Here is a 27,218-nt window from a genome sequence, read left to right as displayed (position 1 = left end):
TGGGAAACAATGTAAGACAGATTCCCGTATGACGGTCCAAGGCAGACACAGTGCGGGCAGGCTGGGGTGAGTCTGAAGCTTGGACCAGTCCTGGGTGGGCTTCGGTTGTTGGGCTGGGGATTTCAGGACAGCCATTGATGGGTGTCTCCTCTTGCCACATCAAGACAGTCAGGATCACACTGAATTTGCCTCAGGTTGCAGGAGCCTCCAAGGCCGGCACAGGGTAAGGATGGGGGAGAGGTAGCCAGGAGTCCAGGAGGGTGTGTACACTGTGGCCAGAATTTTGCCTCCTCCCCCAGGCTAAGAGGATGGCCTTTCCCACATCCTCGCCCTCCGCAGGCGGTCCCCGGTGGAGGCCGGGATGAGGAAGGGAAAGTCTGATGTTTACAACCCCTACTGCCAGGCATGGTGGCACACGCTTATAATCCTAGCATTCGGGAGGCGGAGACCAGAGAATGGTGGTTTACGGACAGCCTCAGCTATAGCGAGGCCCTTTGCAACTCAGTGAGACCGTATTTCAAAAAAATATAAAAACTAAAAAATAGGATTGGGGGTGTAGTTCAGAGGTAGAATGCCCCTGTGTTCCATCCCCAGTACCACAAATAAGTAAATAAATAAATAAATAAATAAATAAATAAATAAATCCCCTAGCCTCAAAGCTGGGCGTTTGTAATCCCAGCATTTGGGAGGCTGAGACAGGAGGATCGCGGTTCGGGCCCAGACTCAGCTACTTAATGAGGCCCTTTGCAGCTCAGTGTGACCCCAAAGAATAAAAAATAGGGCTGGGAGTGTAGCTGGGAGGTAGGATGTTCCTGTGTTTCATCCCCAGGACCACAAAAATAAATAAATAAATAAATAAATAAATAAATAAATAAAATAAAAAAACAAACACCCTAGCCTTGTTCTCCCTCCTGACAGCTACATCAGTGGGAACACTGAGGCCTGAAGGAGGGGGGCTCCTCCCCAAGTTTCCCAGCGAGCCAGGGGATTTGAAGCCAGGTGTTCAGCTCCCCCAGTCCTTGGCACTCTCTGTCTTTCCCACATCAGCCTTTAGTTTCACTTTGGAGTTAAAAACCAAAGTGAAAGCGTGCTTGCTTCGGCAGCACATATACAAAGTGAAAGAAAACAGCAAAGCAGGAAGCAGCTGCTTCGAGCCTGGGGGCAGGTGGGGGGCCCAGACAGAGAGGGCTCCCCAGAAGAGAAGGCGGCCGCATCGCTTCTCTCTCCCACCCTTGTTCTGGAGGCTAGCGGGGCTGGGTGGAGCCCCGTGGGGAGAGGCGCCAGGCTGCAGACAGGCGGTGGCGTCCTGGCCAGGCAGTCTGGCCACCAGCCAGTTGGACGGTTCCTGGGTGAAGTCAGCCTCACCTGGGTGCGGTCTAAGCCCGGGCCCCCCAGGTGGGGAGCTTCTGCCGGGTGGACTGAGCTGAGCTGGGCTGCATTTCCCTGGGAAAGAAAGCCTTGGCAGTTCACAGTCCCTGAAGGTAAGAGCGTGAAGACTCAGCTTTCAGTGACTGTGAGCAGTGTGAGCTCTCGTCCCCACCCACAGAAGTTTCTTTCCTGATACCACTTCCAGTCTCAGGGACTGGGGAAGACAGGGATGGGAGAGCAGGGACCGACCGTGGCTTCTCACCTCTTTCCTTCTATCTTGGCGTTGATAGGTGACCTCAGGCAGGATTTCTTGTGCCCAGCCCTCAGGGGGGCAGTCCTTCCAGCTCTGCTCCTCAGTTGAATCTTTTTGGTTTCTGAAAGCTGGTGAGAGTATCATAATACCCGGTTTGGTCGGCCTGTGTCTGTCAAAGATTAGCCATTATCTAACTAGACAGAGTCTCAAGTTTCTATTCTCTGTGCTTTTTCTAAGGAAATCCTTAGGGTTGCCAAAGCAAATATGGTATCAGTTTGGCTGCTTCAACAAATAAGATTTTTGTTGCTCTTCTTTCTGCACAATCCCAAGGTCCCCAAACACAGAGCTAATGTTTACTTCTTGTGACACCTGCTGAGCACATGTAGATGGGGAGGGCCTTGGATGAGTGGCTGCGTTGAGATCCGCACTGACCATGTTGCTTCCTTGGAATGCAAAAGGATGGTGCCCTTAAACCCACCTGGTGCCGCCCAGCCAGGCGCCGTGAGGGGCCTCGGCCTCCAAGTCACTGGGCCTCTGGTTAAGAGCACAGCCCTAGGATCAGGATGGTGTGGCTCAAGGGGTTGGGGGCTGCCACCTAGGGCTTTGAGACTCAGCACGGTGCTTAACTGCTGGGGGTCTCAGCATAGAGGTGGTAACACATCTTGACTGTAGTCTCAGCAGGACGGCAAGAGAGAGGTGTGTAAAGCAGGAAAACAGTGCCTGGTGCTAAAGCACTAAGTGTTAGCTGTTGCTATTCCTGTGTCTTAGGCCTGGGAAGATATAAGTGCACTGGGTGGGCTGTTGGGAGAATGGAGCTCCAGTGGGAAATCGGAGTGACTCAAAGCAGGCTTTTGGGAAGAGGGGAGCCTCAGGATCTCAGGCTGAGCAGGCTCAAGTGGAAGGAATCTGGGAGGGGAGGGCAGGCCCCCTGGAGTCAGGCCCTCCGAGACTGGCTGGAGAGGCCACCCGGAGCTGGAGTTCGTCTCTGCAAGGCCATCGCGCCATCAGGACAGTTTCCTGCCAGGGGTCGTGAGGAGCTTGTGGTGGGCGTGCTGTGCCATAGACTTGATAGTCCCGGCGCTCCCGGAACATTCTTGCCCTTGCCAAGCTTCCCACGCTTCATGACGTGGCTGCTGCCCTGCACGGGGTGTGGTAGCTCCGGAAGCATCTGCCGGACTGCAGCCAGAGCCGGCCAGGCGGCTAGGGCTCCCACGGAGGCAGGGCTGCCACCACTGCTGCTGGCCCGGCAGCTTCTTCACAGGGGAGCACGGAGGGCAACCCCTGGAACAGTCCAGGGGAGAGGATAGGTTTTTCCCAGAGCCAGCTTCTCCCTCTGCACCACCCACCCCACCTCACTTACCTTTCCAAACAACCGGCCATTCAAATTCCTAGAGTGCCAGGTGCTGTGCTGGGAACCAGGGAGAGTAGGGAATAAGATTCATTTCACCCAGCTTGAAGTCCCCGTCCAAGCAGGTAATAGATAAGATACCATCTTTACCAAAGGAAACAAATAGGGGCTAGAGGGACCTAACCAGAGGCTGGGGAGGACTCTCAGGGAAGGTGGCAGGGGCATGAAGGGAGGCGAGGGTGCATGCTGGACGGCTAGGGACTCTGAGGTGGCAGTGTTTGGTGTGTTTCGGAGACGGGGCGGTGCTGATAACCTGGCTGGGTCGGTAGTCCCAGCTAGCTTGAAAGCTATCGGCTGTGCTCACTCTGTGGGCGCCAAGAGCATTTCTGTGTCAAGAGATACAATAATGAAAGTACTGCATGTGCTTTTAATTTTAAATTAGAGCCAGGTGAAGTGGTGGCACACTTGTAATCCCAGCATTTGGAAGGCTGAGCAGGAGGATTACACAGGTTCAAAGCCAGCCTCAGCTACTTAGGCCCTTTACAACTCAGTGAGACCCTGTTTCAAAATAAAGAATAATAATAATAAAAAAAAAAACCAGGGCTAGCCGGGCGTGGTGGCGCACACTTGTAATCACTGCACTTGGGAGGCTGAGACGGGAGGATCGCACAGGTTCGAAGCCAGCCTCAGCTACTTAGTGAGGCTCTCAGCAACTTAGTGAGACCCTGTTTCCAAATAAAGTACAAAAAAGGTCTGGGAGTATAGCACGGAGGTAGAAAGCATCTGGGTTCCACCCCCCAGTACCACAAAAAAAAAAACAAAAAAAAAAACAGGGCTGGGGGTATCACTCAGAGGTAGAATTCCCCTTGGTTCCATCCCCAATACTGCAAAAAAAAAAAAAAATAGTATAAAATAAATCAGATCTAACCCCAGTACTTGGAAGGCTGAGATGGGAGGATCTCAGGTCCATGACCAGCCTCCGCTAAGTAGGCCCTTCACAACTTAGTGAGATCATGTTTCAAAACAAAGCATAAAAAAAAAAAAAAGAGCTGGAGTTCTAGTTCAGAGTTTTAGAATGCCCCTGGGTTCAATTCTCAGTACCACAGAAAAACATCTTTCGGCATTCTTACTTATGGCTAACTTCTTTCACATCTTACCCTGTCACAGCCCTGTCCTTTTCCTGTTGCTCAAGGAGGCAGGTTGCAGTTATTATTGCTGTTTTCAGAGGTGACTGAGCAGAGAGGGAAGATGACTTGCTCAGAGTCATACAGCCTAATCAAGATCTGAAATTCACTATTCCTTCTATACTACCATGTTGTAGAAGGCAAAGCAGAAGTTTTCGTTTCTTTTTAGCAAGGTTGCCATTCCAAAACAATCACAGTTAAAAAGTCTTGGTGTCGCTGGACAGGAGGATCACAGGTTTTATTGGCAACCTCAGCTACTTAGGCCCACAACTTAGTGAGGCCCTGTTTCAAATTAAAGAATAAAAAGTAGGGCTGGGAGTATAGCTTGGAGGTAGAATGCCCCTGGGTTCAATTTCCAGTACTACACATACACACACACACACAAAAAAAAGTCTTGGTGTAAAAGTAGTTGTGAGCCGGGTGTGTTGGTACACACTCGTAATCCCGGTATTTGGGAGTCTGAGACAGGCAGATCATAGGTTTGCAGCCAGCCTCAGCTACTTGGTGAGGCCCTTTCTCTCTCCTCTCCCTTCTCCTCCCCCCCCCCTCTTTTACTAGGGATTGAACACAGAGGCATTTTATCTCCAAGTTATACCTCCAATCCTATTTTTTAAATTTTTATTTCAAAACAAGGTCTTGCTAGGTCGATGAGAGTCTCACTACTTGCTGAGGCTATCCGTGAACTTTCAATCCTCCCAAGTACTGGAATTACAGGTGTGCACCCAGCTAAATAAGACCCTGACTCTGTTTCAAAATAAAACATTAAGCTGGACATGGTGGCGCATGCTTGTCAGTACTAGGGGTGTAGCATGGAGGTAGAATGCCCCTGGGCTCAATCTCTGTTGCGATCAAAAACTTTTAAATAAAAATTGTAGAAGAACACACATAATAGTCACTTTAGCCATATATATATATATTTGTATCCATTGGTATTAAATATATTCCCATTGTGGTATAACTATCACCACCATTCACCTCCAAAGTGTTCTTTCATCCCAAACTGAAACTGAACACACTCAATGCTAACTCTCCATTCCCCACACCCCATATTCCTGACAGCCACCATTTCACTCCTTGACTGTCAGTTTGGCTGCTCTGGGTACTTCATTTAGGAGCCTGTTTTAAGGAAGTGTATTTAAAAAGTGATGGAGGAGCTAGGCATGGTGGCGCACGCTTATAAATCCTGGTACTTGGGAGGCCGAGACAGGAAGATTGCAGGTTCCAGGACAGCCTTAGCAAGTAGTGAGACTCTGATCAACCTAGTGAGACCCGGTTTCCAAATAAATAGTCGGTCTGGAGTGTACCTCAGACGTAGAATGCCTCTGCGTTCAATCCCCAGTACAAAAAAATAAAGTTGGAGGGAGCCGGGAGTGGTGGCACATGCTTGTAATCCCAGCATTTGGGAGGCTGAGACAGGAGGATTGCGGTTCGAGGAGAGCCTCGGCTACTGAGTGAGGCTTTTTGCAACTCAGATCCTGTTTCAAAATAAAGAATAAAAAATAGGGGAGGAGATGTAGCTTGCAGGTCGAATGTCCCTGGGTTCCATCCCCAGACCCACAAAAAGGAAAAAAAGAGTGGTGGAGGGCTATCTGAATCATTAATTCGTAGGCTGGTAATTAGTTCTCCCAAGTTAATGCACACCGCACAGCTAAGCTTGTATGTGGCCACGATGCAGCAGAACTGCTGAAGGACCTGTCATCTCCTAGGAGGGCTCCGTCCAAGAGGCAACCTTGTTTCTAGAGCTTCTGGCGGCTGTGAAGAGCCTGGCCACAGCCCCTGGTGAGGGCCATGGGTTTAATCATAGGACCCAAGGCAAAATCCCTTAATTAGCCATTTATTTGCTGTAGGATTTAGGCTGAAGCCCTCTACCTCTCTCAGCCTCAGTGTCCCTTCCCAGAAAATGGGAGGTCTTTCCCAGAATTAGTGAGATAGTAATGACCTTCCCTTTGCAGCCTGGAGGGTCCTAGTTCAATGGTCAGATGTGGTTAATTGCAAGGAAACTAGGGCTCCTAGTTCTCCTTTTATACAAGACACAGAGATTCAGAAGCAATGACTTGTCCAAGGGAATACTGTGCTTCAGTGCTCTAAAATTGGGTTGAGCCCCAGCCACTCCCACTGTGTAAGTGGCAGCTATTTGGGATTCTTTGTTGGTCAGCCTTTCACAGGACAGTGGACTGGAGAGCAGGTGGTTGTGTTCCCATCTTACTGGATTTAAGATGTTGCCTGAGAAACTCATATTGTTGAACCTTCAGGGGAGGATAGGGTAGGGGAAAGGTTTGGTCAAGAGAGATGGTTCTGTGTTATAGGAGAGTCCTAAAGTATTTTCATGGTGCTTATCTTGCACAGAGATGGCAAATACCTTGCATTTGCAGTTACTCTTTACACTGGACCCATGGCAGACAGCATCAGCCATGTACTCCCACTGAGCGGGGACAGGGCCTCAGGAGCCTTCTCACACAGGCAGGCAGGATCAGTCCACCAGCAGTAACATGCCCAGTGGAAGCTGTGCTGAGGTACTGCCCTGCTTTTGTAAAAGATGGGTGGCAAGCCGGGCGTGGTGGCACACGCTTGTAATCCCTGCGCTTGGGAGGCAGAGACAGAAGGATCGTGCTAGTTTGAAGCCAGCCGCGCTGGCTTAAGAGACCCTGTTTCCAAATAAAAATATAAAAATAGGTCTGGGAGTGTAGCCCGGAAGTAGAAGGGCTTCCAGGAACCCGAGTACCACCAAAAAAAAAAAAAAAAAAAAAAAATGGGTGGCAGTCCTAGGAGGGGAAGGGCCTGCTTAAGGGACAAGTGATGTCACAGGTGTCTTTGTGAGAGTAGAAAAGAGTTTGTCAGGACAGCTTGAAGCCTGGAAAAAGTGTCATCAGAACATCAGGGCAGAGCTCCTCTTGGAGGGCCAGAAATTGCCAAGGTAAAGTCACTTCTTCAGGTGCCCCTTCAGAGGCGGGCTCGGGTCTCAGTGACAGCGCATGGCAGTCACTTTCTACCTGCTGGAGGGGCAGGGCAAACGTAGCCTTTTATGGGACTCCTGAGCTCTGTGGAAATGTGTGTGTCTGTCTTGCTGACTTGAGCTGGTGTTTTACTATTTTTGAGACTGGATGCCACAGAGGTTGTGTTGTGGAGGTTGAAAGCTGCAGGGTTTGCACCACTCAGCAGTAGAACATGACTCGCTGTGTGATGTGAAGCAAATCCCTCAATTTCTTTGAGCCTCCCTTTTCCTTAGTAGCACAAGGGGAGATGGTGAAAATATCGCTCAAATACAGATGCAGTATAAGGACCTCAGACCATAACCAAGCTTTTGCAATAGCCACCGGCTCCTGAGCAGATGACAAACATCTGGAAACTGATTAGCCATCACTATCACTCAGCCCCTTCTTAGGGTGTGGGTAGCACTGCCACTGTGGGCAGGGTATTCCTTAATGTTGCTGTTGTGCTTTCAGAGGTGATCAGGAGGAAAAATTGAGCTGAGGAGGGGAGCATGTAGTCAAAACCTGCTCACACACCCATCTGCTAAGTCACCTGTCACAGGCGCTACTAACTCTCTCTTCAGAGGCCTCCAGGGCCAAGTTAGAGATGGGGTCCTACCTTGTAAGCATCAGCAGGCATTCATCTGGTACCTCTTCCCAGCCAGGGGTGGGTCCGTGATGTGAATCCCATGGTCTGTGCCTTTAGGAGGCTCAAGGTTAAAGCCAGATGCAGGAAAGTAGAGGGATGTGAACAGGGGGTGGTGGGCAGGGCCTGTGGCCCCTGCATGTGGGTGCTGGCCTAATGAGGAGCGTGGGCAGGGGTCTGGAGAGACTACATGAAGGCTCTTTGGAGGAGTCATGCTGGAACAGACCAAAAGGAGGAAACAGAATTAACGAGAAGAAGGCGATTTCCAGCAGGGGTAGCCCATGCCAAGGCCTAGAAATTGAAAACATAGTGTGCTGGCATGACAGAGCCAGTGGCCCCACAGAAAAGCATGAAGACATGCTGGCACGAGTTGGCTGTGGAGGGTGGAGGCTGTGGGGTGCTAGCAGGGCACAGCATCTTTCTCAGCACAGCTCCTTGGAAAGAATCTGGCCCCTCACCTCTGCCCCAGGCCAAGAATCTTGTCTCTGGCCCACAGAGACCTGGGAGGGCCTGGGATTGGATGGCAGCTATGGGGCCCCTCAAGCCAGTTCCTCACCCACCAGGCCCTGGGGATACTCGCAGCAGCCCTCGGGCAGTGGACAAGGCAGCTCGTAGTACTTTCGTGTTATAGATGGGAGGAATTGAGACCCAGGGAGCCCAAGTCACACAGTGAGTGGTGCTGGAAGCAGGAACTCCTAAGGTACAGGTAGTTCTCATAGCAGGTTTTGGGGTGGAAGCTGGGGAGGGGGTGAGCAAGCGCCATCTTCTCTCATTCCTGGACAGGTTGTCTCAGGGGCTTTTATGTTAAACTCCACAGGCAGAGTTGTTGGAACCCTGACTCTGCCACCTGAGGCTCTAGTATTCATCCTTGTCTCACTTCTCTTGTGGCTGTGCTGTTTGAATATTACCCTTCCTCTTCTACTTGCTGATAGATATTCTCTGGAAACAACAAAAATTGATTTTAGCTGGGCATGGTGACACACGCTTGTAATCCCAGCATTTAGGAGGCTGAGACAGGAGGATCACGGTTCAAGGCCAGCCTCAGCTACTTTGTGAGGCCCTCGGCAACAAGTGACCTTGTTTCAAAATAAAGAATAAAAAATAGGGCTGCGGGTGTAGGTGTAGCTCAGAGGTAGAATGCCCCTAGGTTCCATCCCAGTACTGTAAAAAAAAAAAAAAAAAAAGTTTTGTTTTGGTTTGTTTTTGGTACTGGAGATTGAAGTACCAAAGATTGAAGGCATTCTACCTTCAAGCTACAACCCCAGCCCAATTTTACTTCTCATTGGAAAACAAGGTCTCACTAGGTTGCTGAGACTGGCTTTGAACCTGCAATCCTCCTGTCTCAGCCTCTCAAGTACGGGATTATAAGCATGTGTCACCATGCCCCACTTACCAAAAAAAAAAAGTTTGGCTGTGAATGTCTCACACACACAAAGATAACATCTGATGTCATGTCCAGAACTGGGGCATGAAATAAGAGGCAAAGAAAGAGAATCTCAGGCCTGGAAGGAACGTTGGGGCCACACCCATGGGCTTGAGTCCCCCCACATCCCCACGTGTCTAGCCTGGCTGGTCACCTGCGGGCCCTTTTCTGTCTTTGGCCAGCTCCACTTAGAAAGCTCCTTTTTGCTGGGCGTGGTGGCGCACGCTTGTAATCCCAGCATTTGGGAGGCTGAGACAAGAGGATCCAAGTTCTCCAACAGCCTCAGCTACTTAGTGAGGCCCTGTTTCAAAATAAAGAATAAAAAAAATAGGGCTGGGGGTGGAGCTCAGAGGTAGAATTCCCCTGGGTTCCATCCCCAGTACTACAAAAAAAAAAAAAAAAGAAGAAGAAGAAAAGTTTTTACAGTGAGGCCTGATCTGCTTCCCCTTACCACCCAACTCCACTACCCCCTTTGGGGCCATGCACGACAGTTTCTAGGCATTTGAGAGCAGTAGCCGTGGCTTTCTGCACCATCCTCCCTTATACTAGGCCAGGTTTACAGAGCACTGGTGCCACATGCCCCATGTGGGACAAGTCTGCTGTCGCTGGTCAGTCTTGTTGAATCGAAGTTCAGGTGGTCTCAAGTGGCTCCACGTGGCTGCCATGGCGCCCAGTCAGGATGAGTCGTGTTCCTGTCATCTCTGCACTGACTATGGGTTCTTGCTTTTTTCCTTGCTTGCGTGTGTGTGTGTGTGTGTGTGTGTGTGTGTGTGTGTGTGTTACTGGGGATTGAACCCAGAAGCATTCTACTGCTAAGCTACCTCAGCCCTATTTTATTTTTTTGAAACAGGGCCTCACAGAGTTGCTGAGACTGGCTGCCAACCTGCAATATCCCTGTCTCCGCTCCCAATGACTGGGATTGCAGGACTGTGCTACCACACCACCTAAGTTTCTTAAAGACCAGAACTACACATCTGGTCTCTAAAGCCAGCCCTGGGCTGGATGCATAGTGTCCCCTCTGCAAGTGAATGCTTCCTGGAATGGGATGGGCTTGAGACTCCCCTGTGCAAGGGGCCCTCTCCTCATCGGGCTCCGGTCCCGCCACATCCCTTGCCCTGGAACTGCCCGTGGTGCCACAGTATTACCGGTCAAGTGGGAACAGCCCCTCCCTGGCCCTGTGCCTTCTGTCACTGCGGCATCACATGTGTCTGCTGTCAGCTGGAATCACTAGGGCACTTTTATTTTCCACATGCTGCTTTTCTTGTGTAATTGTCTGCTTGGACTCCCAAACCTAGCATCCTTTTTTTAAATTAGTGTATTGTAATTTTACATCATATTGGGATACAAAATGTCAGAAAAATACATGCACACAACTCTTGGTGCCCTCCTTACCGGGGTCACCCCCCACCCCAGCTCCTTAATATAAGCTCTGAGGAGGGGCCCTCCTCCCCTCCCGTGTCTCTGTCCTGGAGCCTCGTTGGCACAGAGACCAGCAGCATGGCCTGTACTGACCTGAACTGAACCCATGCTTTTCCCCGTTCAGCCTGCGTTGTCCTTTTCATTCTGTCTCTCGGCCTCCCAGGGTTCTTGGCTCCTGCTTATGCCATCCGATATGCCACCTGTCACTCCAGGCCCAGTGAATGAGCCCGCTAGCTCCCGTCTTTCTATTCTGGGACACACTTGGTCATTCAGAATGCTGAAAGCGGCCAGCAATCCAGGTGCGCAGGGTCTGTCCGTGCCGGGCCTTGCACTCTGACCGTGGGGCCTGTGACTGCTTTTGAAAAGCCCGGTTTCTGTGACCCTGTTACCAGGGTTTGACGTCAGCCCTCCAGAGGGGGTAGTGTTTTGAGGCTCTTTCCAAGTAGAACTTCCCAGGCGGGGCTCCAGGGACTTAGGGTTTAGAAAGCTAGCTGTGAGGCTGACCCGCGAGAGCCAGCCTTTGTGAAGCCAGATCTCGCATCGGGCTGGGACCATGGGCTCTGTCACTCTGACTGTCTTCTCATCGGCAGCCCCTACAAGTGGCCGTAGCTTTGATATGTGGAAGGTCGTGGTTCAGAACCTGCAGCCGGCTCTGCGTCCACTCTGGCACAGCCAGTGGTGGTGATGGTAAGCTGGCTGCAGGTTGAGCGGATACTGCAGGTCAGTCTGAAGACCACCGCGGTGATGTTTGTGGTAGGTTCCAGCCCAGGATGGGTGAGGACACAGTGTTGCCTGTGAGTTGCCTACTGGATATGATTGAGGTAGTGGTGGGAATGGTTTTTGGAAAACAGCTTGCTATTTAGAGGTCCCTGGTCAGGGACTGGAGGAGGGAAACCTGAAGGAAGTCTGGGGAACCTGAAGACTTCTTTCTTCTCTTCCTCAGCCTGAAAGGAATAGGGAACACCCCAACACTCAGAGCCCAAGGCCAGGGTCTCAGTGTGTGCCTTTGTGATTCTTGGTTTCCTCATGGGTACTCTGAGAATAGGAGATACTCCAGTGGGCTTCAAAATGCCACATGGGGATTTTATATGACAGGGAAAAAAGGGAAATGGAACCAATTTGAGGGAGTTGGGGAGAGTCCACAGAGCCTTCCCCAGGCTCCCCTTGGAGATTCCTAAAACCTGGTTTGGAAATCACTTGGAATTACTATACTTGTTCCCAGGGCCCCTCCATCCCTGGAATTCGGGGGCTCCACATTCTCTTTCTAGTCTTAGAATCCCATGAACTAGCTGTATGGCCTAGAACAAGCAGCCCCGCCTCTCCTTGCAGGCCATGATGCGTCAGCCAACCTGGAAAAGTCCTAGGTAGCCAGGGAGCCCACGTCAGAGACCCTGGTGTTCCTGGCAAGAGGCCCAAGAGCACCTGTGGCCATGTGCCTAGAGTCGAGTCTGAGGAAGGACAGGTTAGCACCTTTTCAGCCATGTCCTGGGATTCCATGCTAAGGACACCAGACTGCTGGCCTCACAGCCATTATAGCCACGAGCTGCCACCAAACAGCCCAAAAAGGAAATGGTCAAACTTTGCTGACGGACCCTAGGTGTAGGGGCCCATTTGTGCCCTGATGGGGGAGCAGACGCGGCCAGGACCTCAGCCAGGTCCTGGCAGGTGGCACGCACCTCCAGCCCGGGCAGGGTGGCTGAGCGGCTGAAGGTGTGCTGGCCCTCTCAGAGAGCCTGGCGCGGTTGCCTGCGGGCCCTGCGGCCTGCTGCTTCACTCTTGTGAGCCTTGGTATTCTTCCTCAGTGAAGTGGAATGCTGAAGAATCAGAGGGTTGACACAGTTAAAACACTTCAAGCGAAGCCAGTTCATGTCAAGCCCTCAGGCAGTGGGAGAGGCCCTAGAACTTCCGCAGCCTCACAGCCCGAAGCTCTGGGCACCAGCAGTCCAGAACTGTAGGTCTCCATGGAGAGTGTGTCTCCACCCCTCCCCATCCCTCTGGCTTGGGGGGCGGTCAGGAACCAGGCCCTTCACACCCTGGACCCCAGCTCAGGAGCGCCTGGGGGAATGGGAGGCACTGCCCTGGGAGCCAGGCAGATCTCTCAGGCAGCTCTGCCAGGCCTGTGAAGGGGGTGGCCATCTGCACTCTGGAGGGCTTTCCTGCACCTATACCCTGTGTCAGGAGCCAGAAACCAGACCTGCCTGCCGACCAGAAGGAGGTTTCTCTCTTTGCCAGTGGAAACTGAGGCACTATGAGAAGTGCCCTGGCTGCCTCCATCGTAAGGTTCTCCGGGCTCCTGCCGTCCCCTCAGAGGATGGCTCTTATGGCCAGGCTTCCTGGGGAGCAGGCCCAGAGCTCCACAGAAGCCAGGAGCCTGAGGACAGCTGCTCAGGTGGTCACAGACTTATATGCCACAGGCCATGTTGGCTGGCAGACACATACCTGCTCAGTGTCTCTTAAAACCAAACTGTGAGCCGGGTGTGGTTGTACATTCCTGTAATCCCAGTTCTTGGCAGGCTGAGACTGGAGGATCGTGAGTTCACAGCCAGCCTCAGCAACCTCATGAGGCCCTCCACAACTTAGACCCTGTTTCAGTAGGGGGAAAAAAAATAGGGCTAAGGTGTAGCTCAGAGGTAGACTCACTCTGGGTTCAATCCCCAGTATCACCAAAAAGGAAAAAACCTGACCTGTAAACATACAGAGGTTTTATATAGTTTGTAAAATGTGGGTTTCTAGTTTTTCTGGTACATGTGGCAGTGGTGATAGTGTTGTGCCCAGGTCTCTATGTGGCAGCTATAGGACAGAGGGTTAGATGCCCTGTGGACATTTGAACTCACAATCTCCCATCCAAGGCCACCTGAGTTAGCTTATAGCTGGGGAACTAAGGCCCAGAAAGGACATGGAGTCTGCCCAAGGGACGTGGCCGTTCACGGCCAGTGTTGACTTCGGGGTCCAGCCGTCTAGCTTCTCAGCAGAGCTCTCTACACTGCCACTCCTAAAGTAAAGCCCTGCTCCCATCAGCGATGATCCCCGCCTGAGCCCGAGCGCCTGGTCCAGGCTGGCTCAGAGGTGATTCTTTTCAATCTGTGCACAGAATACCTCTTTTTTTTGGGGGGGGGGGGTCTGGGGATGTAACCCAGGGGCATTTGACCTATGAGCTACACCCCCAGCCCTCTTTTTTATTCTTTATTTTGAAACAGGGTCTCACTAAATTGTGGAGGGCCTCACTAAGTAGCTAAGACTGTCCGCAAACTGCAATCCTCCAGTCTCAGCCTCCCGAATGCTGGGATTATAAGAGTGCCCACACCCGGCTCAGAATACCTCTGAGAATACCTCAGAATACTGCAAAATATTCCTGGAAGCCCTTACTTTATCTCTGCTGCCTTTCAAAAGTAATTTTTCTGAGCCAGGCATAGTGGTGCACACTTGTAATCCCAGTGCTTGGGAGGCTGAGATGAGAGGATAGCAGGTTCACTGTCAGCCTCAGCTACTTAGTGAGGCTCTTGCAACTTAGTGAGACCCTGTTTTTTAAAAAAAATAGGGCCGAGAGTGTAGCTTGAAGGTAGACTACCCCTGGGTTCAATCTTCAGTACTGGGGGTGGGGGGGAAGGTAATTTTTCAAACAACTTCTGACACCCAGTGCTGCGGATGTGTTGAGCTCTCATTCCCAGCCTCACTGCCAACTTCAGACAGAGCTGGTCAGAGCTCTGCCTCCTGCCGGACTGTGTCTTGTAGGGTGTTGTGTGTGTGCTGGGCTGACCTGAAGGGAGTTCTGAGGCCGGGCCGTTACCCATTCTGCCCAGAGCCAGGAGTAAGTCATTCTCCTTCCCTAAGCCTCAGTTGGCCCAGTTGTCAGACAGGGAGCTGCTCATTCATTCATTCATCCAGTTTATTGAGGCATGAACTGGGTGGGCCCTGTACTGGGAAAACATCAAAATTAAATAAGAGAGCTGGGCATGGTGGCATACACCCGGGAAACTGAGACAGGAGGATCGCAGGTTCACAAGCAGCCTCAGTAACTCAGCAAGTTCCTCTGCAGCCTAGCGAGACCCTGTTTCAAAATCAGTAAGCTAGGAATGGAGGTGTTCTGAGGTAGAACGCCCCTGGTTCACTCCCCAGTAGCAGTGCTCGGGTGAAGCACAGACTCACAGGAGGAGTAAGCGCCTGAGCGGGCGGGCGGGGGCCTCGGGGAGGACGCTGCCTTTAAGTGGGGACCTGGAGGCAGGATGAGAAGCTGGGAGCAGGAGTGTCAGGGCCGGGGTAGGATGTGCTTGAAGCACTTGAGGATGGCAGCGGCCGCTGTGGCTGGGCAGAGTGGAGCTGAGGCTGGAAAGCGCGGGCACAGGCCAGTTCTGTTGTGGGCAAGGAGAGCACCATGGATTTTATTCTGCATGGAGTGGGGTTGAGCTTAAGAAAGGGGATGTAGTAAGCCAGTCATGGTGGTGCACATTGGTAATCGGAGTCCTTGGGAGGCTGAGATAGGAGGATCGCATTTTTTAGGGCAGCCTCAGCAATTTAGTGAGGCTCTCAACGTAGTGAGCCCTGTTTCCAAATAAATAAAATCGGTCTGGGGTGGGTGTAGCTCAGAGGTAGAACGCCTCTGGGTTCAATTCCCAGTACTACACCCCCCCCAAAAAAAAAGGAAGGCGGGGAGAAGTAATCCAGTTTGCATTTTTTTGTGTGTAGTACTAGCGATTGAACCCAAGGACATGCTACCTCCTGAGCCCTTTTTATTTTTTGTTTTGAAACAGGGTCTTACTAGGTTGCTGAGTGTCTCAGCTGTGTTACTTGGCTGTCCTCCAACCTCTGTCCTCCTGTCTCCACCTCCCAAGTGCTGGGATTACAGGCATGCACCACCACACCTGGCAGGTTTGCATTTACAAGAACTTTAGGATTGAGAGAGTGATTGTGGGTGAGAGCACCTGGGAAGAGGAGAGTGGGGACTGGGAAGAGAAGTGGGTTTCTATAAAATTAGCGCTTTTAGCTGGATGTGGTGGTGCACGCTTGCAATTCCAGCATTCAGAGACTGAGACAGGAGGATTGCAGTTCGAGGACAGCCTCAGCTACTTAGTGAGGGCTTCTGCAACTTAGTGAGACCTTGTATCAAAATAAAGAATTAAAAATTAAGCCGGGTTTGTAAAGCCAGGCTCAGCTACTTAGTGAGGCTCTCAGCAACTTAGTGAGACCCTGTTTTCAAATAAAGTATAAAATAGGTCTGGGAGTACAGCTCTGAGGTAGAAAAACCCGAGTTCCACCCCCAGTACCTAAATAAATAAATAAGTAAAAATAGGAGGATGGGCGTGGTGGCAAATACTTGTAATCTCAGCATTCCGGAGGTGGAGATGGGAGGATTGCATCGTGGTTCGCGGCCAGCCTCAGCTACTTAGTGAGGCCCTTTGCAACTCAGCGAGACCCTGTTTCAAAAATAAAGAATAAAATGCCAGGCGTGGTGGCACACGCTTGTAATCCCCACGCTTGGGAGGTGGAGACAGGAGGATCGTGCGGGTTTGAAGCCAGCAGCACTGGCTTAAGAGACCCTGTTTCCAAAAATAAAATAGGACTAGGAGTGTAGCCCGGAAGTAGAAGGGCTTCCAGGAACCCCAGTACCAAAAAATAAAATAAAATAATAAAGAATAAAAAAATTAAGCCGGGCGTGGTGGCACACGCTTGTAATTCCTGCGCTTGGTAGGCAGAGACAGGAAGACCACGCAGGTTCAAAGCCAGCCTCGCTGGTTTAAGAGACCCTGTTTCCAAGTTAAAATATATATATAAAATAGGTCTGGGAGTATAGCCCGGAAGTAGAAAGGTTTCCAGGAGCCCCAGTAACCACCAAAAGCAAAAAGAGAGAGAATAAAAAATTAGGGCTGGGGTGTTGCTCAGAGGTAAGAATGCCCCCTGAGTTCCATCCCCAGTACCACCAAAAAAAAAAAAGAAGAAGAAAATGAGTGCTTTTGTGGTAGGGGGATAAGGCCTTTCCAGTGGAGGAGAGGGGGGCATTTCCATGTCTGTGGAGTGCAGCTGCATGAGAATCCATCTAGGAGAGCGAGCTGAATCAGGCTGACGGGGGAGGAAGCTGCAGGCTCATTCTGGACGCTCTCAGCTTGAGATGGCCTTGGGCTTCCCCGCATTGTCAAGGGCAGGGGTCTGTTGATAGTAGGCGATTGCGCCCTTCCTGCTGGAGGGACTTGGTGAAGGACAGTGTGGACAGAAAGAAGAATCCCCTCTGTTCCCAGTGTAGGGACAGTCCCAGGAAGCCAAGGACCGGCCGAGGAGGCAGCCCTCGGGTTTCTTTGCCTTGCTCCCCTGCCCCTCCCCCCGCTAGACTACCTAAGTCCCATTTGGCCAGACTGTGCCCTGCTCAGGATCTGACCTCCGGGCTGTGGGCTGTCGTCCTTTACCACGTGCTCTGCATCTCTGCCCAGAGAGTGCATCTCTGGCCATCCATCCCAAACCTGTCAACCTTCATGTTTTCTGAAAGACCCCAGACTCTCCTAGAAGGCGATCACTCTTCTTCCTCCAGAATCTGTGGCGGGGCCAGCCACAATTACAGAATACCTCATGTTCATTGTCTCCTTGGCTCCTCGGCAGAGCCAATTGGATGTCATACCCCACCTTGATGATGGCCAAGGCCGCTGCTTCCCCTTGGTGCCCTGGAGAAGGGGGCACAAGAGAGTGTTCAGCCTTCAGGCAGCCTGGGCTTGAGCCCAGCACAGCCCTGCCTGGCCGCTTGGTGAGCAAGGGCTAATCACTTCACCTCTCTGTAAAATGGACAGTGACAGAACCCGCCTGATTTTGAAGACTCGGCAAGCTACAGTACAGCTGAAGTCGATGCTCTTTCACGGTAGTTATGTTCACACAGTCGTAGTGAATACCAAACCTTTGCTTCCGTGGGAAATACAGGGTCTCTCCAACCTCTGCTCACATTCTCCTACCAGTCAGTGCATACCCTTGTTTTATATGTGTTTTTGCTTAAAGTTAAACTTTCTAATGTGATGCTGATTTGTTAGTATTGAACTTATGGCCAACAACACTGTGACTTCTACCTGAATGAAGCATATCTAATACACATATTCTTTTCCATAAGATACACTGCAGCCTTCTTGCACGTGGAACACTGGAGAGCACTGCAGCAATACACTTAGGGCCATTTTAAAGAGATCACCAGCCGGGCGCTTGTCATCCGCATTCAGGAGGCTGAGACCGGAGGATCGCGGTTCGCGGACAGCCTCAGCTACTTAGTGAGGCCCTCCGCAACTCAGTGAGACCCTGTTTCAAAATAAAGAATAAAAAATAGAGCAAGGGGTGTAGCTCATAGGTCAAATGCCCCTGGGTTCCATCCCCAGACCTGCAAAAAATAAAAAAATAAAGAGATCACCAACAAAATTACAAAACTGGGGAAAGCATAATACTAAATAGACCATGAAAAGGACATGGGTTATCTTAGCTGAAATAAGGCAGAGTGTCACCTTGTCCCACCTTAGCTGCAAATGTATACATCAGGTGCACTCATCTGCAAATGGCCACAAAAGCCCTCAAGTGCGGGTTTTCAGATACAGGTAAATTTAAGTGAGTACATAAATTCGCACATACAGAATCCATAAATAATGAGAGTTAGCTAAACATGAAGTGCTTGCCCAGGCCTGGCCCTGGACAATAAGCTCAGCTGTTAAATTATCCGCAGGACTACATCTTGGCCTTTGTCAAAGCTCTGAAGGCAGCAGGGCCAGCTCTCTGAGCTTTCTGTCTTCACCAGCGTCATGCCTTTGTAAACCTAGTGGCTTGTAGGGACTTGGGCCTAAGGTAGGTGCTGGTTCTGGAAGCCCTCATGCCCCCGCTGATTGGTTTATCCTAATCTACTTACTGAGTGAATTGTGGCTTCATCCAAAGTTTCCAAACAAAGCAGTGACGTGGTCAGAGTCCTCAAGTGGCCAGGAAAGGCAGGATTGGATGTGGAAGCCAGGGAACAGCCATGTGCGTGGTCTGGGGAAGTTTGGCTGTAGTCCAGGGAAGAAAGGAAAAATCGGAGAGGAAGTTGGGAAGAGCCTGGCTTTGGGGAGCAGTGGAAGACCCCCAGATGGACTTGGAAGGGTGTTGGCATGAGAAGTGCTCCCATACGATTTTGCTGACTCTTGGGGCACATTGAGGAAGTGGCACTCAGATTGCACCAGGGTGTCCGTCAGCAGGGAAGCGGGTCTCCAGGGCAGTCCAGGAAGGTCTAAGTTCAAGGCCAGCCTCAGCAACGTAGGGAGGGAGACCCTGTTTCAAAATACTAAAAAATAGGGCTGGGGGTATAGCTTGGAGGTAGAATGTTTCTGTTCAATCCCCAACACAAAAAATTAATTAACAAGAGGACAGTATGTCCCTGATCTTGACCTGTTTGGAATTCTTTCCCAGCTTCCCCTGCTCTTGGGGGAGGGGAGGAGAGGAGGAAGGAATTTGAGTGCTTTTCACCACAGCATACAAATGAGCCGCCTGATGTGACCGTATGGTTCATGGGCTTCCGTTTGGGTGGAAAAGGGAATGGATCTTCCAGGTCCTTGGCCCTTCCTCTGACAGGCCCTTTCCCAGCTTGGCAGGCTTGTCAGCTCGCCACTGTAGTTGCCACTGTGGCTCTGCTCTTCTTTTTTATTTTATTATGGACATACATACGTGCTGGGGATGGAGTCCAGGGACCTTCTACCTCCAAGCTACACCCCCAGCCCTATTTTTTATTCTTTATTCTGAAACAGGGTATCACTGAGTTGCTGAGGGCCTCACTAAATAGCTGAGACTGGCCATGAACCTTTGATCCTCCAGTCTCAATCTCCCAAGTACTGGGATTGCAAGTGTGCACCACCACACCCAGCTTGGTTTTTTTTTTTGGGGGGGGGGGTTGTGTGGGGGGGGTACTGGGGGTAGAACCCAGGGGCCTTCTACCTCCAGGCTATACTCCCAGACCTTTTTTTATATACTATTTGGAAACAGTCTCACTAAGTTGCTGAGAGCCTCACTAAGTAGCTGAGGCTGGCTTCGAACCTGCGAGATCCTCCTGTCTCAGCCTCCCAAGCGTGCGCCACCACGCCCGGCTCCTAGCTTGGTCTTAGACTCTTCAAGAAGAGCAGAGCTGCTGGGTGCAGTGGCGCACGCCTGTAATACCACTACGTGGGAGACTAAGACAGGAGGGTCACAGGTTCATGACCAGGCTCAGCTATTTAGTGAGGCCCTCCACAACTTAGTGAGACCCTGTTTCAAAATGAATAAAATACAGGGCTAGGAGTATAGCTCAGAGGTGGAATGCCCAGGGTTTCATCCCTAGTACTCCCATACACAAGTCCAAGACCCTTGTCTAGCCTGCCTACCAGTGGGTCCCTGGGAGCCGGCAGGCATGAGGGCCAGGCCAAATCTAGCCTGGCCTCCAAGACACTTAGAACATGAGCTTCCTACTGTACCCTCCAGATCCCGTAGGGGATGTAATCATGCTAATCCTGAGCATCTGAAGCTCTGTTTGGCCATCTTAGACACTTGACACTAAAAAATAAAAATTAAAATGTGGAAGCAAATTTGTTCTGACATGATAAATAGTTTGGTGGGTAAAATCTTGGAGCAGAAAGTAGAAATGATGAGACCAAAGGGATCTTCTGCTTAAAAGAAGTGAGAATTTGTGCACTGGGACAGGGAGGCTGGGCTGGACGTCTAGGCCAGGGACAGGCTGCATGGAGCCTCTGTCCCCATCTGGCTCCTTTCTGAGGCTTGGCATAAGGACCAAGACTGGGGGCAGGTGGTTCAGTGTGCTGTGCTCCAGTGCAAGTGCTCTGGATCTTTGAAAATAAGTGCAAGGACCAGCAGGAGCAGCCACACTGCAGGGATACTCACACACAGACTTCCCAGGCAAATCTAGAAGTTTTCCACACTGAATGGAGAAAGAGTCGTTACCCATATGCTGTGTTGTCAGTTGTGGCAAATAGAACGTCTCTCCAGGGCAGGGAGGACAACAGTCACATCCTAGAGGATGCAAGGCTGACCAGCCCAACGTTTTGGGTCTCTGGACCATTCACCTCCCTCTAAAAGTATTGGTTGGTTTCACTCGGGCACTAAGGATTACACCCAGGGCCTCATGCATGCTAGACAAGTGCTCTACACTGAGCTACAACCCAAGGAGGAGGGCTCTGAATTGAGAGAACCTAGATACCTGGGAACCTTTGTTATAATAAAAATTTGAAGTTGGGCATGGTGGCGCACGCTTGTAATCCCAGCATTTGGGAGGCTGAGACAGGAGGATCGTGGTTCAAGGACAGCTTCAGCTACTACTTAGGCCTTATGCAACTCAGTGAGACCCTGTTTCAAAATAAAGAATAAAGCTGGGCGTTGTGGCGAACGCTTGTAATCCCAGCGCTTGGGAGGCTGAGACAGGAGGATCGCACGGGTTCAAAGCCAGCCTCAGCTACTTAGTGAGGCTTTCAGCAACTTAGTGAGACCCTGTTTCTAAATAAAATAAAATAAAAGGTCTGGGAGTATAGCCCGGAGGTAGAAAGCCTCTGGGTTCCACTCCCAGTACCACCAAAAATAAATAAAATAAAGAATAAAAAATAAGTCTGGGAATATAGCTCAGAGGTAGAATGTCCCTGGGTTCCATCCCCAGTATGGCAAAAAAAAAAAAAATTAATTTTTGGCACTGAGGGGTTTTTTTAATAGTCATTCTGAGGTGCATTTTCTTATTCAACAAGTATTCATTGACAGTGTTCTGCCCTTGTGTTTTTACCTTTTGTTACCTTAGACTTGTGCCAAGAGAGTTCCCCTGTACCCTGCAGAAACTATTAAAGGAACTGATGGCAGATGGGAAGGATGCTCTGAGGGGGCTCCTGGGTGATAGCGGAAAGCAGCTGGGAGGGCTCTCGGAGGAAATAACACTTGAAACTGGAGAGGAAAAAGGGGTGGCTAGAGTGAGGTCTTGTCAGGGCCAAGGGTAAAGTGTTGACCTGCATTTCCTGCATTGACCCTGAGTATTCCTGTTTGAGGCAAGGCCCCACCCTCTGCCCCAGGGGGCAGGACACCCTGCAGAGAGATCGTGCCCCCTGGGGAGCCCCAGCGCTACTTATCTGGCTGTGACCTGGAGCCAGGAGACAGGGAATCCAGCTAAGCTTACTTTTCCTCTTATCACATCTGGCCCTCATGCCTCTGAGCTGGCCTCTTGCCTGTTCACTTCCCCTCTAGTGACTGGCTGTCTCAGCTGCAGCTCAGGCCTCTGCATGCTTCAGCAGGACTCATCGGCTGTCAGGGAGAAGCTGGAGTTCTGTCCTCCAGATTGCTGACTGTGGGAAGCCCCTCTGCCTCCTGGGAGAAGGGGAGCCTCTTCCCTGCCATATCATGGCGACCACCAAACACACTAACTCCTCATAGCCATTGTCAGCCCCCCATAGATGGGGACTTCAGCCAGGCTTTGGCTCCCCCACATAACTGTCACCTCCCTTAAAGAGCAGACAAATTGGGACTGGCTTCACTCTTCCAACCTAGGGCAGAAAAACACACACACACACACACACACACACACACACACACACCTGCTTCCCTGGGACTTTTTTTTTTTTTTTTGCGGGTCTGGGGATGGAACCCAGGGGCATTTGACCTCCGGGCTACACCCCCTGCCCTATGTTTTATTCTTTATTATTTTGAAACCGGGTCTCACTGAGTTGCAGAGGGCCTCACTAAGTAGCTGAGGCTGTCCGCGAACCGCGATCCTCCAGGTCTCAGCCTCCCGAATGCTGGGATTACAAGCGTGCGCCACCACGCCCGGCTTCCCCGGGACTTTTAGACCAGATAAGTCATTCCTGAAAACCCAGCGAGTCAGGCTTGACTGTTGGGCGCTGATGGTAGTTGGCTTCCACAGCTGCTCTGGAGGTGAACTGCCCCTGAGGTGGTCAGAGTGCTAGTTGCTGGAACATGGTCACAGTCTGGCCCCACTCCCTCCACACCATCATCAGTGGACCAGCCACCAGCCCATCCATCACTCCCTTTCTGTGAGGAGACAGGGCCACACTCCGCTAATGCCAGGGCTGGTGTGAACCCAGGCTTGGCTGGTTCATGCTGCCCCCAGCCTCGACCCTTACCATGAAAGGGATACTCAAATGAGCAAACTTCAGGCAAGTGGGGAGAAGGGATCCAGAGCAAGGATCTTGCCCCACTCAGTGAGGAGAGTCTGCACCTGTCTCTGAGTGAGGAAGTGAATGGAAAATATGGTGTGCTGTTAGCAGCTAGAACCACCCCTGCCCACTGAACAGACGAGGGTACTGAAAGGGCCAGGTGGAAGCAGGAGCTTGCCTTTGGCAGACCCAGGGCCTGGGAGCAGGTCTCTGCCTTCAGTTCACACCCTTCCTACTCAGCAGTGAGGTCTTGGCTCAGGCGTGATCCTGTGACTGGCCCCAGGGCCCGGCTCTGGAGTGTAGTGATTAAGTCTTCAACACCTGCGGCCCCTGTCTGCTGGCTGTGCCGTTGAGCAGATGTGCTTGCACTGGCTGCTGCCAACTCCAGCACGTTATCTAGCCTTTCTGAGCCTTGAGTTACAACGCTCCAAAGTGGCCAAGCACAGTAGATGGGCCAGCTTTGGGCTGCCAGCCTGTTGCATTACAATCAGCCAAGCACAGCCGCCCTCCTTCCCTGAGTGGGCTTGTTCCCTCTCATGCAAGGGGTATGTTGGAGGGGCTTTCTCCTGGTGACCTAAGCCCTGTCTCACCTGCCACCCTTCTTCTAAGCCCAGAGAAGGGGCTGCCCCATCAGTGCTCTGACCTTCTCAGGTTGGTAACCAGAGACGGCAGGTGTGTCTGTCTGGGGGATCCTGAGTTTCCTCAAGGCCTAAGCATGGCTGGCAGATTTTGAAGAGTGGGAAGTGAGTGCTCCTGGCTCCGATCCCAGAGCACTGTCCCCGCCAGGCGGCCTTGGGCACAGACCTCACCCCCAGCCCCCTGGGCTCCCTGTGATTCTGTTACTTTAGTCGCTTGTTTTGTAGTTGTTACTCTGCTGTGAGAGCTCCCAGCTCTTCTGGAAATCAGTAGGTATTGGCTTCGAGATGTCTCTTGGATGAATAGACAGGTTTTTCTTTTCTTTCTTTGCTTTTTTTTTTTTCTTTTGCCTTTTTTCCCCTTTTTTTGCAGGTCTGGGTATGGAACCCAGGAGCATTCTACCTCCGAGCTACAATTCCTGCCTTGTTTTTTATTCTTTATTTTAAAACAGGGCCTCACTGAGTTACACAGAGCCTCAGCTTAGTGAGGCCCTCAACAATTTAATGAGACTGTTTCCAAATAAAATTTTTTTGAAAATAGGTTTGGGGGTATAGTCCGGAGGTAGAATTCCCCTGGCAGGGTTCCATCCCCAGTACCACCAAAAATAAAAAATTAAATTAAGTTGTCTATTTTTAGGTAATTGTAGATCGTATATGCAGTGTGAGAAATAATACAAAAGGATCCCTTCAGTCCGGGACAGTGGCGCATACCTGTATTACCCTGACTGGAGGCAGAGGCCGGAGGATGGCAAGCTCCAGGCCAGCAGGCACAACTTAGCATGACCCTGCCGCAAAATTCTAAAAAGTAAAAAAGGGACATCTAGATTATTTCTAGTTTTCAGCAGTTACAAATAAAGCTGCTTCGAACATTCATGCTTATAATTTTGTTAAATAAATGCCCAAGAATGACGTTGCAGGTTGTAATTATAAGTTTGGTTTTATAAGAACATGCCAGTCTGCTTTCCAGGGTGGTTCATCCTGTAGGTCTCTCCACACCCTCTGTAACATTTGATGTTGTAACTTCCCTGCAGCCTTTCTGATAGGTTTGCGTAGCGATACCTCCTGGGAGCAGGGGCAGGTTCTGCTGTGCTGTGTATCCTCTGTGGCCCTGGGCCTTGGGTTGTTGCTGATTCCATGACCGGTAGCCCTTGAAGGCCGGGCTCTTCTGGCCTCCAGGACCAGCAGAAAGACCTGCTTGCTTTGATCCCCACAGGGCAGAGGCTCCTTGAAATCAAGATGCCGAGAAAGACCAGGGGTTAGACCCAGCCCTCCCAGATGCAGCACAGCTGGAAGAGTACCTTCTGTTTCAGAAAATTCATCCTCTGGGAAGCAGTCAGCCTGCCTGTGGCACCCTGGGCTGTGCTGCTGAGCGTCAGCTCCAAGCTGAGCTGGGAATGGCAGGTCCTGGCATCCTGTGGCTTAGAGAACAGGGAGTCACCCTGACCTGACGGAGTCTCGGGGGTAGCAGGCTGGTATGTAGGGTTTTCACCTAAGGAGGAGTAGGATGAGAATGGCAGGGTGGAGAGGGGTTAGCCACATCCTGAAGGATAGGTTGGTTTCGCCAGATGGAAGGGGCATTCCTGCAGAGGGAGTAGGGTAGGGTAGAGAAAAAAGAGAGTAGTAGGCCTCTTAGTGACCTTGAGGAAAGCAAAGTCAGCCATCCCTAGCTGTCCTGAGCTCTTCTGTGTGGCACCACGTCCTGGCCTGGGTCAGGCTCTGTCTTGCCTCGTGGCACCGTGCGCCTGGACATCTAGGCCATTCCCCAGCTGGATAATACCTTTGTGTGTGGCTGTGAGGCGGAGGGTGTCTTTAGTGAACGTTGCATCGGCCTTGCATGGTGGTGAGTAGGGCCTGCGAGTGTCTGTCGTGGTCATGCTCTGACTCTCATTCTCTTGCTCCCTGAATCCTCACTGAGGGAGTGACTAAGCAAAGCAGGTCAGGCAGGGCCTCCGCCCTGGAGGGGGCTTGAGAGGGCTGGAGGCTTCACTGCTCCTCTGCCCTCTTCTCACCCACCTGCAGGTTCATCATGCCTAGTGGCGTATAAGAAGACCCCGCCACCAGTCCCTCCACGCACCACATCGAAGCCGTTCATCTCGGTTACGGTCCAGAGCAGTACCGAGTCCGCCCAGGACACCTACCTGGACAGCCAGGACCACAAGAGCGAGGTGACAAGCCAGTCGGGCCTGAGCAACTCTTCTGACAGCCTGGACAGCAGTACCCGGCCACCCAGCGTGACACGGGGCGGAATTACCCCAGCTCCCGAAGCCCCAGAGCCACCCCCAAAACATGCATCTCTGAAGAGCGAACAAGGGACACTGACCAGCTCTGAGTCTCACTCCGAGGCCATCCCCAAAAGGAAACTCTCATCAATAGGAATACAAGTAGGGGCCCCTTTTGCACTGTGTTCTCAGCCCATTCTGTGCATCTGCCTGTGTGTAATTACATCTGGTGGAGGGCCGCTAGGTCTCCTGGGGAAAGGTGGTTTGATGTGTCCGTTGGGGGGATCTGCTCTAAGTAGCTGAACCAAATTCCACCCCAAGCACACCTTCCTCACATCTACCCACCCATGCTGCAGTCTGCAGCCTGGCTGTGTTCCTGCTCCTCCAATGGGTTTGTCCTAGTGAATGTAGTTACACTCAGCCAGCCATTCCCTGTCTACTGTTTGCTGTCCACTGTCTGTCTGTCCACTCCACCCTCTGCCCTGCCAGCCGACCCATGGGAGGTGGGACTGGCCTAACAGTTCTCTAATCCAAGGTCAGCTCGGCGTAGAAGCCACAGCCCCGCTTGGCAGCGGGAGCCACGTGGAACCTAGACGCCGATGGGCCAGGGCCAGGACCCAGGGCCCTTGAGCCATTGGGTTGCTCGTGGGGAACTTTGCCCAGAGCCCTCTCAGGCCTTGGGGACAGGTAGGTGGCTTGAGGCCCCAGGCTCATATGTCAAATGAATAAGTGTGGTGCTGGCCCCATTGCCTCCCTCCACAGGAAAGGCTCTCAGAGATGGCTGCACTGGGCCATGTGACCCAAGCCCGCATGCTCTGCTGGAAGCCAAACCCCTGCACACTCATGCCCACCACACCCAGCAGGGCGGTGCGCCTCGTGGTACCTCCTGCCTGTACCCACATTGATGGTCTGCATTGTCAGCTGAACTCTGAATACAAAGTGAGAGGAGTCTTTCTAGCCAGGCATGATGGCACACGCCAGTAATCACAGTACTTGGGAGGCTGAGACAGGAGAATCATAGGTTCCCAGGCAGCCTGAGCAACTTAGCACAGCCCTCTACACCTTAAAAGGACCCATAGTTCAGAGAGAGAATATCCCTGGAATGCACACACACACACGTGTGCACACGCACGCCCTTTCTCCCCAGCCAGACCTTTAGGCTGAAGGAGAAAGCAGCGCACTTGGCCCTCCGCGTGAGAGAGGGGCTGCCGCAGCAGGCAGGCACTCAGGCCGGTCAGGGAGGCGCAGGCGGTGTGCCTTGTGGCTTGGGGCTGCCAGGCTCTCCATCCCCGGCCACTCGGAGCAAGCCTTTGTGGCCACGCTGATGGCAAGGCACTAGAAGCAGCAGCATGGGGCAGCTCTGGCCCCTGAGTGGAGTAGAGAAGACTTGGAACCAGTTCTTCCACCTCCTGGATTTGCTTTCCCCAAGAGGTAGCCCCAGGCTTTGGTTTCCCCACATAGACTCAGGGAGGAGGTTGACCAGGAGACTCAATTGTTTCCTGGGCTCCTTTGGGGCCCACCCAGCTGGGCTTCTTCATAAGGGTCCAGCCCCTACCCTGTACAGCCCCTCCAGGTGGGATTCTTGGGAGCAGGGAGCAACCTCTAGTCCTGCCACCCAAGACTTGGGGCAGCTCACCCTCC

At 51.7% G+C, this 27,218-nt stretch overlaps 1 protein-coding gene across 5 annotated transcripts in view; it reads left to right on the top strand.

Annotated features, from left to right (window-relative positions):
* The window catches only part of DLGAP4 (DLG associated protein 4), a gene marked incomplete at both ends in the record, with an annotated part of 86,540 nt that overhangs the window by 41,901 nt on the left and 17,421 nt on the right, over nucleotides 1-27,218 (top strand). For all 5 annotated transcript variants that reach the window (XM_080716273.1, XM_080716271.1, XM_080716272.1 and 2 more), the window contains one exon: nucleotides 25,378-25,739. In XM_080716273.1, coding sequence (XP_080572399.1) covers nucleotides 25,378-25,739 — 362 coding nt within the window. The remainder of the gene's footprint in view (nucleotides 1-25,377; nucleotides 25,740-27,218) is intronic.

The sequence above is a fragment of the Muscardinus avellanarius genome (genome assembly GCF_963383645.1).
Source record: "Muscardinus avellanarius genome assembly, chromosome: 19".
NCBI lineage: Eukaryota > Metazoa > Chordata > Mammalia > Rodentia > Gliridae > Muscardinus > Muscardinus avellanarius.
The sequence above is the reverse complement of the archived record's forward strand: the minus strand, read 5'-3'. Positions and strand labels throughout refer to the sequence as shown.